The sequence below is a fragment of the Vanessa atalanta genome, chromosome 5 (assembly GCF_905147765.1).
Source record: "Vanessa atalanta chromosome 5, ilVanAtal1.2, whole genome shotgun sequence".
NCBI lineage: Eukaryota > Metazoa > Arthropoda > Insecta > Lepidoptera > Nymphalidae > Vanessa > Vanessa atalanta.
In genome coordinates, this window is record NC_061875.1 from 10,065,459 (window position 1) to 10,079,372 (window position 13,914).

The 13,914-nt window shown below is 32.0% G+C and overlaps 2 protein-coding genes across 2 annotated transcripts in view; both read right to left on the bottom strand.

The window, feature by feature from the left end:
• Positions 1 to 623: 623 nt before the first annotated feature.
• LOC125063910 (ubiquitin carboxyl-terminal hydrolase-like) lies at positions 624 to 1,342 on the bottom strand. The gene has a single exon (XM_047670605.1). It carries the CDS (start codon positions 1,302 to 1,304, stop codon positions 624 to 626), a length of 681 nt encoding a protein of 226 aa, XP_047526561.1. The 5' UTR covers positions 1,305 to 1,342.
• Positions 1,343 to 6,068: 4,726 nt separating this feature from the next.
• Positions 6,069 to 13,914, bottom strand: part of LOC125063879 (dedicator of cytokinesis protein 3) — a 51,090-nt gene continuing 43,244 nt past the window's right edge. The window contains exons 26-35 of the mRNA XM_047670554.1: positions 13,664 to 13,805; positions 12,752 to 12,912; positions 12,271 to 12,378; positions 11,856 to 12,169; positions 11,014 to 11,103; positions 10,839 to 10,938; positions 10,180 to 10,367; positions 9,914 to 10,008; positions 8,994 to 9,137; positions 6,069 to 7,913 (exon numbers count right to left, since the gene is read on the bottom strand). Of these exons, the coding sequence (XP_047526510.1) occupies positions 7,747 to 7,913; positions 8,994 to 9,137; positions 9,914 to 10,008; positions 10,180 to 10,367; positions 10,839 to 10,938; positions 11,014 to 11,103; positions 11,856 to 12,169; positions 12,271 to 12,378; positions 12,752 to 12,912; positions 13,664 to 13,805 (1,509 nt within the window). The 3' untranslated portion in view covers positions 6,069 to 7,746. The remainder of the gene's footprint in view (positions 7,914 to 8,993; positions 9,138 to 9,913; positions 10,009 to 10,179; positions 10,368 to 10,838; positions 10,939 to 11,013; positions 11,104 to 11,855; positions 12,170 to 12,270; positions 12,379 to 12,751; positions 12,913 to 13,663; positions 13,806 to 13,914) is intronic.

A 13,914-nucleotide genomic window follows, 5' to 3' on the forward strand; every position in this document is an offset into this window, starting at 1 on the left:
TATTAGGTGACGTGACTTACCGATGTCGCGTCCTTCCCAGTATCGCCATAGTTAACGCGGTGAATTCACTCGCGTTCCATTTAAAACTTTGAGGTTGTTTGTCTGAATTTACTTTTTGTCCGGTCGCGTCGCATACGCGTGTGGCAAGTTGCGCTCTTCGTTGTTTTCTCGCCAGCCCTTATCTTGGACAAGATTGCTCGTTTATAAATGAAGTTATATCGTTGAATTGAACACAGGGCTACGGAGGCGAGGCGAATTTTTAATTAGTTTCCGAAGATAGAGAATTTTAAGGAGGAATGCAGGAGCCGTGTTACGAGTGTGCAGATTTTAAATTGAGACGTCGACGCAGTGCTTCATCGAATTCGATTTGTAAATTGTGAGAATATGCGAAAAGACGGAAGACGGTAATATTTAAATTGTCTTTTGAATTTCATTAGATTAAGAAAAAAGCCCTTTATGTTTTGCTCAATTATTTTTTTTTATTTTTAAAGACATAGGTCTTTTAACATATTGTTTGTTTTTCATTAATCGTAAATTAATTAAAGATTTTTCAAATTAAACTATTTTTTATTTTAATAAAAGAAAAGAACATTGAATCAAACATGTATGCGTTTGAACAATAATTATTGAGCAGGGACAAGAGCGACAACATTAAATCCGATGTGATCTGGTTCGCGTTCAATGAATTGACGACAGATTTTTGCAGCATCTTCTAGAAAATTATCTGCAGTCGTTGGCCCGTGATTTATAGGCAAAGTTTTACGTCCATCTAACTCATATAGACAACCGTTCTTATGGATAAATGTTATGAAATGATTATTTACAGTTTCATTGTCTTCAGTACTTGCTCCCGTATCAATAACATCCTTATATGCTTCCAAAATATTAGCAGAGTTCTCTAAGAGCGCGCCTTTAGCGGCCGCGTCTAATCCCTTCGAATCATTTAAATAGTTTTTCAGAAGACCATCTTCTAGATTAATTTGATGAATATTGTTTGCGACGCCATGTACTAATGCAATTGTACCGCAAATGTTACTGAGCACCTGTTTTAAATGGAAAACATCTTTTGGCGGTTGCTGATCCTTGCTTAAAAGTTCGTTCTCCTGCTGCGCTCGATGTCGCTCATAGTTATCGGATAGTGGAAATAGGAGAATAACAGCCAGAACGGGTCTAGGTACCCAGTTTAAAGCATCTCCTTCCAGTCCAATAACATCTACCATCTGCCATTCTTTAGGTACTCCCAATTTCTGTAGATACTTATTCATTGTCTCTGGATTGGACTCCATTGGTAAAGCTGCAGCCATTATGTTCGATTAAAATAAATTAATTTGAAATTTAAAGAATCGTATTTGTGAACTACAATAATTGAAAGGCCTTAGTCTGTCAAATCAAAGAATGTCACAAATATTTTTCTAAATAACAGAAGTGAATAGCCTAACTGATAGCCATAAAAGATAATTTAAAAATATTTTATAAACTTCATTATTAGTTCGAATAACAAATTTTCAAAAAAAAAAAATCACTTCTGGTATTCTTTGATAATTTTCACAGATATGTACCCATTTTGACTATGTTTAATAGTTAAGTTTTTAGATTATAATTAGTAATGTTTAAGCGTCTCAAATGCCTTATATAATAATAAGTTAAAACTATTTATTTTTTTTAAGAATTAGGAAAATAAACGGGTTTGGACAATAATAGTGAAACAACATTACAAATATACTTCAATACGTCAAGTCGATACTAAATGTTGTTTTTTTTGAAAAAGCTGATGGCTTTAGTTATATACATTATTTAGGGGGTTCTTAGTTGAACCTTAAATTTCCTCTTTATACATATGTTCACCAATGTGACATTAGAAAGAATAAGACAACTAACTTTTAACCATTCAACATTTATAGGTAAATCGTACGTTAAGTTTTAGTTAGCATTTATTACTAAGCTTTTATTTGAAGATAAAATTGTCCTATGTACAAAATAAAAATAATAAGGTGAAAAATAAAAGAAAGTATGTATTAAAGTTACTTTGAAATATATTTATTAATTTAATTTCGTAGATTATGTAAAATAAATATTAATAATATAGATTAATGTTTATTTTACAATTCAATCGGCTGATTTATTTATTAAAGTCTATTTTTGACTACAGTTTGTAACTATATACCCGATAAAAGTATATTAAGGAGCTCTGGAAATATGTCACTAGATAACGAACCAAAAGGCGTTAAAGATGTCTATTGATAACTCGTCTTAATATAAATAAAGCTTACATATTAAATAATTTAAATGTAAAATATAAGTACAAGTTATGGTAGGAAGTTTTAAGAAGAGGTGATGTATAACTTTTCTGTCGAATTTATAATCTACTCAATGAAAAATGGTCGTAATATTGTCAATAATTTTGTAATTACAGTCATATCGCATATATTGTAACGTATAATGAATCCAAGACGTTCCTCTCTCATTAAGGTGTCAAATTTTGTCAAACATTCTTCGTGTCCATTAAGAACAGCGGGTAGGCGGAGTCTTTGGAAACTTCTTATAAGTTCAATGATACACATGAGGTGATGGTCCTAAGACTATTTTTAGTGCCAGGGTTATAAATGAAAATCCAAACATAAAATATCAGCTAAACAAACGAGACACTACAAAAGTGCTTGACTTAAGCTCATTACATTCAGACTTGAATAATTTCGATGAACTAAAAATGTATAAAATCCATTAGCATTGTTATTTTTTTAAATACATACTTTTTGTGATAAGAGTAATAAACTCATTCTATAAAAAAATATTAGCTGTATAATATTTTTAACACACTAAAAAAATGTATAACTTAAAATCATACATATATCTTCGGATAGATCTCGAGATGAGAGAGATTTTAGACCAATAGGTGTGTCCAATACGCTGGCTGCGCTCAATTACAGTGTAAGAGCAGTTATTATTTCGAAATGCAGTCGATAAATACAATAATCGCCTCGCCATGACAACGCGCCGTCGGCAATGCGCGTGCGCAAGTAGGTGGAGTTTAAAAACACTTTCCTTTTCTTAGCTCACCATGGTTGGTTTATTAGAATTTAGTCAAATAATATGCTCAAATTAATGGATTAAAAATTAAATAATACATTTGAATGATTTGTTTTAATGTTATACATTTCTAAAAGGACTTTATTGTATGATGTTAAAAAAAATAACTGCTTTAAAATTCTTAAATTCATTAATTGCACCTGAATGCCGAAAACAAAATATTTCAATAAGATGATTTGTCTTTGATATTAGATATTTCAGTCTTTGTATAATTATTTTGAAAACAGCGATGAAAAAAAGAACAATATTGGAATTAAGGTCTTTTTTTAATAAAAATATATTAAAGTAAAGTACGAATGTATTTCTATTAACTAGAGTCAACCATTAAATGTTAATTAGGCGGAACAAAGTACACATAAATTCTAGGTCGAAGGATATAAATAAAAAAACAACAAATTTCCATCTAAATATTTATTTCGCCCATTTGCATAAACATTTCGATTTAAACTGCATACGGTTACGTTTTATATTCAGCAAATTCTTCATAACATTAAACATTATCATTTGTACTTGACGATTTTTGGCGATCTTCATTCATTTAAGTATTGCCAGTGGACAAATTAAAGTTTCCAAAATAGTACCGTAGATTGCATAAATACAACATAAATAAAAGTCATATGAATATAGGTAGTATTGTTAATTAGCGACGTCTCGTTTTATATATTTTAAAAGAGTTTAAAAATTCCTGTCCGAATAATATTTTTCTGATATAAATATTTTATGTCCCATTTATCTACTACTACTCTTTTGTAATAATAATTACATTACTTACATTCTGATATCAAAAACTATATTCTAATTCATGAAGAAATAAATCCAATTTAAATAATGGCAACATTAATTTTATTTCTTTAAAAATTTTGTCCACTGACAATATTTTTTAAACTTTTAATAATAGCAAAGTACAAAGTGATTGCAATTACCTCAATAAAATGACGAAATAAACGATGATACAAATCCGTTTGAGATAATACGATATAAAAATAGCCGACGTTTTTGGTAAGATTACAAATTACAGAAATCGTACGAAACTTTATTATTTACGACTACGACTACTGAGAAATATTTATGTAACAAACGAAGATATAATGACAATAAATTCACTAATTAATTATAGAATAATATCAGTCAAAATCATAGATACTTAGGTAACTCAATTCGTTTGTTATTTCAGTCACTATTTTGGAATCAACTATAATATTATATTACTTTTTATTTAAACGCGAGATGGTACCGTTAATAAAGTACGTGTGTTTTAACTGATGAACGATGGTTCAAACGAGGACATTGAGTTTTCATATACTTAAATCATAATTCGTTAGAAGACTGCACGTGTCTAATGAATTTCTGTTACTTGTATGCGTAAAGAAAAAAAATTTTTTTATTAGGAAAGATTGATTTTGTTAGATATTTATAATTTTTATGATCTGTCTCATAGTTTATCAGTTTTTATTTATATTTATTAGTAATCAGACATGAATTAAACAAGAATGACTCACTGAAGAACGGCCCTTCGTTCTTCACACACCTAGTTCATTTTCCTAGGACTATATTATATTTATTTATATTTCGAGTTTTAAACACATCAATATTTCGACAGTTTATTCGCTGAACCAAAATATTGTCTTTGAAACTGAAACGAAATTCTAAGTTTAACTCTTGAGAAATATAAGTGTGTTGAATTATTTAAAATAGTGACTTAAATAACAAATATGTAACTATACGATTAAAATACAAATATAAACAAGTCCTAATGACAACTATAGAAGATAAATACGATTAAACACATTAGTATAATAGTTATAACGCTATATATATTGTTCGTTGGAAATGTGACTTTAATGTCAACGACTTAAGAGCTATATTTAAAAAAGATCATGTATATAATTTTAAAATATCACTTGTTTATTGGAAAGACTTGTATGAAAGACAGTTTCCGGAGTAATTGATCAATAATTATCATGTAGTTTATACGAAAAAATCCTTATGTAATTTTAATAGTTATATAAAAATTCAATTCAAAATCGTATTATTTTAAAAAAGATTTATGAAATTTTTGTTAATCTAAGAGATCATAGAATTAAAGCCAAATAAAATATAGAATGTTCATAGTACTACAATTAGGAATAAAACCTTTAAAATCTGTATCAAAGATAATAAATTAATAAAAAATCTCTTAAATTCCACTGTTAATAGTAATAAGGAGTTATTGGACATATAATGCATCCAGTTTAAACCAGTTCTGAATTTAGTGTAATCCGTATAAAAGACAATTCTATTACAAACATTTTTCTTAAAAATATCAAGTAGTAAAAAGTTATTATTAATAAACAAGAAACATATCATTTATCCAACAGAATAATGATTCAGCCGTGAAAAAAAGAAACGTTTAATATTTATATAAATTACTATAGTATTCAATTATTTTAGTAACAAGTATTACAATATTAAAAGAGTAAATTGCATTATTTATAAAAAAAATGTTTCATTGTTCCATTGGACATAGCGAACAGAACTATTATGAAATTTATAAACATGTAAATGATACAAGATTGTTTTTTTTTTTAATTGAAATTGATAAAATTAATACATAATAATTCTCATTAATATATTCATTTCTAAATTCAATAATATAAATTAAAATTCACATAAAATGATGCTAATAAGTTTAATTTAACATATCGAGTTTATTAAAAATTGATGTTTTGAGCAATGAAATAGGAAATTCGTCGAAAAAATCACTTGCCAAAAAAGCTTGTGTCGATAAAAAAATATACTTAATAAATTTTTACTTAAATTGATAAAATATTGAATTCAAAATTTTCAAATTATTTTATAAATGAATTACAAAAATTTAATACTATTAAAAATCTTAATAATAAGGACGATTTCATGCATACTTTGGATATATTAAAATTAATTGATAATAAAAAAAACTTAAGATAACCGACGCAGAGGCACGAAATAAAATGACAAAAAAAAAATACTAATGAGTTTTTAAGAAAATAAATAAATATCCCATTTAATTTGACACATAATTATCACCGTTAACATGTACTTATTTAAATACTATTAAACTAAAATATCAATATATTTGGTTAAAAAAATTGAAATTATTATGAAGCTCAACAATAGCTTCTACAACAATAGAAATGTAATTAAAAACACCAAATTCACACGTAAACGTGAACAATGAAAAGCTTGACAAGCTCGTTCCTTTAGCTATTACGAGATAACGCGACCTGCTTACTACAAGAATAAATTATTTATCACCTGTCATATGGCCCCGATGAAAAACGAAATGATTGAATAACTATTTCAACGTCCATTCGATAACATTAAGCTAATGATAAACTACTCCCTAAAAATGATATGCACATCAATATGAAAAAAGCTTCAGACTCTTTACACGTCTTTAAAACTGAAAGTATTGAGACGCTAAATATTAGCAGCATTTATTCAGAATCTAATATTGCTATAAGCATTAAACAGGCGCTAATTTATTGTACCAATTTTTTCATCATGCATTTTGATTTATCATCTTTTTTTAGCAATAAAATGCATTATAATTTACCAAATTTTAAGCGCGTCTTTATACATCTAAGTATTTCTTTTTTTAATGTAAAAATATTATGTTTGTAAGATTACACATGCACTTCTAACATAAAATATCTAAGGCTATAAAAATATAGATCCTATTTTCGTACTTTCGTGTACTTAATAATAATAAATTATTCGTTTAAAAAATTGAAACTAAAAATAAAATACACAAGTGTTGCTTTGTAAATAAAAATATTTTCGATATATGGCACACTGAAACAACCCTTTAGCAATTCGCTATACAATTAATATTTAAAAAAAAAGTATCTAGAAACAGAATATACACAAGTAGATTTTTAGGTATTGTTTTTCAATAATATAATATTTTGGTCATAGTTAAAACTGGCGTCTATGAACATATAGTAACGAAGATAGTTTATTTTCGTTAAAATACGCAGTATCGATTTCTTATGCTTAGTTAAATTACTTTATAACACATTCAAATCAAAAAACTTTTTATTGAATATATTTGTCAGATATGAATCTACTTGATTTGTCACTATAAGAATAATAATTATTTATTATTATTAAATATACCTACTTTTCAACTTATTCAAAGTACATATTGCTGTCAAATATACAACGATCATACATTGAATTAATCACGTCATTTAAAATATTATCTGTTACTGAATATCCATTACTTCAGATCATTCTGGATAAGGAATGACACAAATTAGTACTTAAAAAAATATATCTGAAATTGGCTTATACGTTTCTCGCAGTATATAGAACCTTACATATGTGTATAAAATGCCTTTTCATCTGACATACGGTATTTTTTGGGTCAAATATTTTTATTTTTGTTTATTTTTTTCTCTAAATTCCGATAGTATATTTTGATAACATGCTGTACGTAGTTCATGTATTCATACGTGTAATTAGATTCGTATAAAGGTGATTGGATAATTTCGTCTTGCTCTTTTATTATATATTTAGACAAGATGGCATTATGATATTAAAAAAAGTCGCAAATCAAACTCAAAAGTCCAATACAAAGTATTGTGTCAGTGTGCCCTTAATCCAATCGTCTCTGAAATAACGCGTCGGTGGTAATTGTTAGCAATGCGACTCGCCGTTTTCGTGGTGACCCGAGTCGAAGCTGCTGAGATGTCCAAGACCCTTCGGTGGAATAGGGGGCGGAGTCTCGCCCTCATCGACGTGTAAAGGTTCAGACATCATTGAGATTATTTCTTCATAACGAAGCGATTCAACAATGTCGATATCTGAAGAAAATTATTTAATGTTAATTTTACGTATAAAATGATGTATGTTTATCTATATTATAATAAGCCAAGCTATATCATATTTAAGTGCTTTTATTAAAATATAAACAGTTTATTTAAAATGTTAATATGAACTCGCTGAATACTAATTACAGTTAGTCAATGAACTTGAAGTAAAAAGGCGTAAGTTTATATCATCTGCCCTTTTTTAAACTGGGAGGTTATATAATGTTCGCTTTGATTGTAATGCATTGGTCACTTGTAAATAAGGCTGCTTCCTATCACTTGAGCGCATTTCAAGTCGTTTTTTACTGTGTGATAGAGGAGTGCTATTCTATCCCAGCACGGATAAGAACACCTTGCGAAATTCGACTGTATGAGTAACTAGGATTAGCCAAGTCCCAGGGATCGAACTTCCACTGTCACGTTTCTAGATATAGTCTATTCCAATCGAAGACGAAAACAAGATAAACACATTTTATATTTTCTTATGCCACGCGATTTGGTAATAGCTCAGCTATATTTTTCACTATTACTACTACAGTTCTCGAATAATATATCTTTATTTATAATTAACAAAAAGATTATCGTGAACTACTTATATCCGCTTTAATTTCACTTCCAAAATTCAGACAACAGTTTCGTTGACGTTAAAAACACCATTTTACCGCAAATAATGAATGTCATAGATTACTTAAGCTCTCCGACCGACGAATGATATCGCGTCAATTCGATGTCAAATATTGTTTATTTGGCTTTTGTCCTCTTGTGGTTGGAATACACTCTAGTGGCTTTGATGTCGATGTCTTTTTGATCTAGTGGCTTGATAAAAGGTCACAGATCCTTATTTTGGGTTGACACACCAGGTCAGGCCGATAAAAAGTCTGGAGGTTAGAAGTGTGAATACTCCCGAGCCTCGGAAAGCACGTAAACCCGTCGGTCTTGCGTCTGAACTCTCTCCAGTCGCGTCGGATCAGCCGTCCCATCGGATTTTGAGAGTACACCTGTGTTTGTGCACAGCCTTATGTACATGCCCTGTGTAGTTGGCTGACATCGCCAGCGGCCTGTACTGCTCATTACCGTGATCGTGTCGCTCGTGGCGCTCGTGTCGCTCGGGCGCGTTGGTGTAGAGGTGCGCGTCGACGCTGACGCCGGAGTCGCGCTCCTCGGAGCAGCGCGCGCGCCGCGGCACCGCGGGCGCTTCGCCCCACGAGCGCTTGTCGCCTGACGAGTCACATGCTTTATATTGTTCGGCAGATCGTAATATATTTCATTTATGTTACACTTATGCTATTTATAAAATGTAATAAAGCCGAATATCATCTATAAGAAAGGTGCTATCGAGATACTTTATATACAAATTTAGTATAAAATACAAACGAAGCTGGTTCTAAAGAGAGAGCCAAATTTTTCTGTCGAATCATTTAATTTCTGATTTTGATTTCGAACTTCAAACCACTTCAATTGAATTGAATTTTGCATGAGGAAATAAGCATTCTCTGGAATGTGAATACACATAAATACACCCACTAATGTACTCTCTATATCATGTTCATCTCCGCCTTTGCTACTCTATCATCTTAAAGATACCTTGCAATACGCTATAAAGCCATTACGAGGACATAACGTCCTGTCATTTTTGTGGTCACATTTGAGTACCAGCGAAAAGAAGATATATCTTGAAAGGGTTATTCTCCCATTTTAAAAACGCGCGAGATAATTAAAGTCTTTCTCGCCTTTGAAGTTCTTTCGAAAAGGACCTTTTATTTAAGCAGTTTATATATAAAGTAGAAAGTTCTTCAAGCGTCATATTGTACCGCCATTAAATTTAAGATCAGAAAGTTAGAGGATTTTATCGTCACCCGGGGATTCAAGTGAACGACTTGTTCGATTATCATAACGACTGCCGCCGTAGCTACGAGTAGTGAAACAGTGGAAGCTAGGCAGCGTTTTATATCCATAAAAAAATTTGGCATACATGTTTGAAAGAAAATACTTACCAGATACCCTCGGAGGCAAGGGCGGAGCGTCCCCGGGCTCACTCCACGACGTGCGGCTGTGACGACGAGTTTCTACCTCTTCGTCTACGACATCTCTGAAATAATATGTATAGAATTGTAATTTATGTGGGCTATGAAAATAATTCGGTGACGCCATAGGCGACTAATAAGCTTTTACCAATAAGTTGAGTATTTGAAATCAGAAAATAAGCCTAAAAAATATTTATTTATACATATTATATATGTTCTAATATTCTTTAACTTACCTATATTTTTCTAAGGGTGGTCTAGTTGGGCTTCTTGGGTCTCCCGATTTAGGTCTAGACGGCAAAGGAGGTGCCGACTTGACCATGGAATTATCGTCGTTACAATCCCTATTGTCTCTGTTGTCAGACACCGGAAGACTGTTTGACATTATACCACTCTGCTGATCGATTGAATCTTCAAGCGAATACTGGAAATAAAAAAATATAGTTTAACAGATTAAAAACTACACTTATTATTTAATTCTATTGTATTGTAAGTGAAGTTCAAATTCATAAATTTATTGTAAAGATCGTTAAATATGAATTTATATTTCACGTTGTATATTTGATATGATCTTTTTTAAGTTTTAAGTAGGCAGACAGCCTAATGGGCCACTTGATGTTAAATGCTTACCATCGCCCAAAGACATTGGCGCTGTAAGAAATATTAACCGTTCCTTACATCGCTAATGCGCCACCGACCTTGGCAACTAAGATGTTATGTCCCTTGTGCACAGACACAGACTTACACTTAGATGAGTAGTGACGTGAGCGAGTTCGTGTAAGTATTGTCGTTGAAAAATACTTGTTGTATTTATAAATACTTTTTGACATTACAATAACACATTTTTAACAAATTTCCCTGTCTATTGTGGCGGGTCGCTTAGTATTATACTTACAATCGGTTTGTTATATAGATGTCCATCCTCATAATAGCTGTCATTCTGTTGAATACTATGCGATCTTTTATCCAATGCTGGTACCGGGGGCAATGGCGTGCTAAAAAAAAAAAGAAAACATTGTAATAAGTTTAGATTCAATAACAGTAACATGATATAAGTTAATTGTACTTACTTTACTATACTTTCGGATAGCTGTCTTCTAGCACGTGCTAATCCTGGTCCCAAGTTCTGCCTCAACTGTGTAAACCGCTCTACTAATCGCCTGAGTGGAGGGAAATATTTTTGATTCAATTTACAGTGGACATAGACACATGTATTTTAACTCTAGGTGGCGGGTTTTCACGCTTGTTTTATTTGGTTCTTAATAACACAGTTGGTAATGGATCATTATGGTTATTTAAGTCCTAAAACATTATCTTTTAAAATAATAGTATTATCTTATTAAGGGAAATATTATTGCAATTAATTACTAAAAATCATATGTTAAAAATTTATATGTTATTTATTATACTATTTTATTCAAGAATTTGAATCAAATGTAAAGCTACCACCGGTTCGGAAAGTAGATTCTACCTAAGAAAAGAAAAAGCAAGAAACTCAGTAGTGACTCTTTTACACCATTTTAATCACCAAGTATGTCAATAAAGATCAAATAATTTTGATATATTCTGCCTAGAAATCAATATATAAAGTAAGTCCACGCTTTTTTACCTTTAATATAATCCTGTATTGAGTAAAACCTTATTTGTCAATGTTTTTCTTTTTTTATATGAGCGGTAATTTTTTTAAGAGGCCAAGCTTTGGAATCTTATTATAGAAACGAATACCGTACCCCAGGAAGGATGTATTGTAAATTTGAAGTCGAAAACTAGGTGAACGACTGTCTACATTTCTTTTGAAAAAAATCTATATTATTATTACATTACTAACAGAAATAGTAGCAACGCAAATAATCTGCGGTTTTACAATATGTGAACAGTGTTGTATTGGAAAATGTAAAATAAAACTACTTACCTATGTAAAGGCTTGACTTCCTCGGGCGCTAACCGACCATGTAAAGTGAGCCCCGCTTCCACTACAGCAAGCTGCGAAGAAATGAGCCTCCTCAACTTAGCCGCAGCGGCTGCTTCCCTCGTGGAAGCATTCCTACTGAAGTCCGCAGTGAGGAAGGCTTGTTCGTACTTCGTGATACCGCCTTGTACGTTCGCATCGATGGTGCCTTGTAGCCTCATTGAGAACGGATTGATGTTCTGTGTGGGATCAGCCGTGTATTGGGATATGAGGCTACGCAGTTCTCGCTCCGTTGCCTCCATTGTTTCACAGGCGAACTGAAATCATGTTCGAATATATTAAAACAAACACATTTAAAATTTGAATAAATCTATTATATGTTTTTTATGTATGTGTTATATAAAAGTGGGAAGCTCACTTCGACTGGAGGTATTTCTTCGACTGAACGAGATATAACTTCAGACCACCTCAGTATTCCAGGAAGCGTGTTTTCCGTCACGAGTGTTGTACGTTCGATCCATAGACTCTACAGTGCAAAATAAAAAATAAAAAATCAGTATATTAAGAATATACCCATCGGCATTGTTAGTCGAGTGACTAGCCAATTATATAAGCTAATTGCAGATCCCGAGTGATATGTTTAATTCCAGTTCACGTAACTAAGTAAGTTATGTATATTATATTTTTTAAAAACTTGTCGAATCCAGATAACTCATTAGATAGATAATACATAGATTGGAAGAGAAGATTGATAACAAAAATATATTTTTAATAATTTGAAGAAGATAATGTTTTTCAGTTAAGAAAAAAATAATTTTATAAGAATCTCATCAGGGCGATTCTCTGAGGCCACGGTGGTCGGAATTCGTACGAGAATTCGAGAGCATCAGGGCGTGTACCTTGAACTCGTTGTCCTTGTCAATGGGCGGCTTGTGCAGCGGGCGGTCGCACAGGAAGGTGTCGACGTCGTTGCAGGCGTAGAAGCGCTTGACGGGCTCGGGCGCGCCGCCCGGCCACGAGCGCCGCGACGACACCGGCTTCACGTTGCAGATCTGGATATCTGGACCCAACTTACATTCTACACTTGTTGCCTTTCATATATTCCGACGACTAACTTGTTTTGCTTAATTATATCATGAATTGGTGATATAATTCATGTGTTACGCATCAAACTAAAACCATATTTAACATTAACTCTTTCTAACAAATCATCGAACCATTCAAATTATCTATTTATTTTCAACACTGTCTCCAGTGAATTTCAAATAATTTACAATCAACCATCAGCAGACCATCGACAGACGATGAAATGAAAATATATATCTATTTTTTTATGCCATAGTTTGGCGAACAAGCATATGGGCCGCCTGATGGAAAGTGGTCACCACCGCTCATTGACAATGGCACTGTAAGCAATATTAACCATTCCTTACATCGCCAATGCGCCACCAACCTTATGAACTAGGATGTTATATCCCTTGTCCCTGTAGTCACACTGGCTTACACACCCAAATCGGAACACAACAATACTGAGTACTGTTGCTTGGTGGTAGAATATATGATGAGTTGGTGGTATATAGAAATCAATAGAAATCAATATCTATTTATGCTTCTCACTAGAGAAATGGCAGAAATATTTAAAGTCACGTTACCAAAAATATACGGTTCGATTTACATGTCCGCAATTTGTCAAGCCATTGAAGGTTGACATTTAACTTAAACATGCACTGTATTTTTTATGGTCAGAGGCAATAAGGTTAGATATTTGTTCGTCCATTTTCTTCAACATAAATGGATGCCTAATAGCTTACATTGACCGTCAGATGCGATGACCGAGTCATCTGGAGGCGTATTCCGCATAAGGATATGCGCAGACACGTATTCAGACTGCAGCCGTTGAGTGAACGCACCGATACGCTCGTAGTCCAGCCCACGATATACGAACTGCTTATTCTGTATATAAAACAAAGATTGGATGATTAAACGTTTTTCCTAATTCAGTATATATATATTTTTAGTAACAAAACCCAATACCATCTAATATTTCATATCACAAGACTCA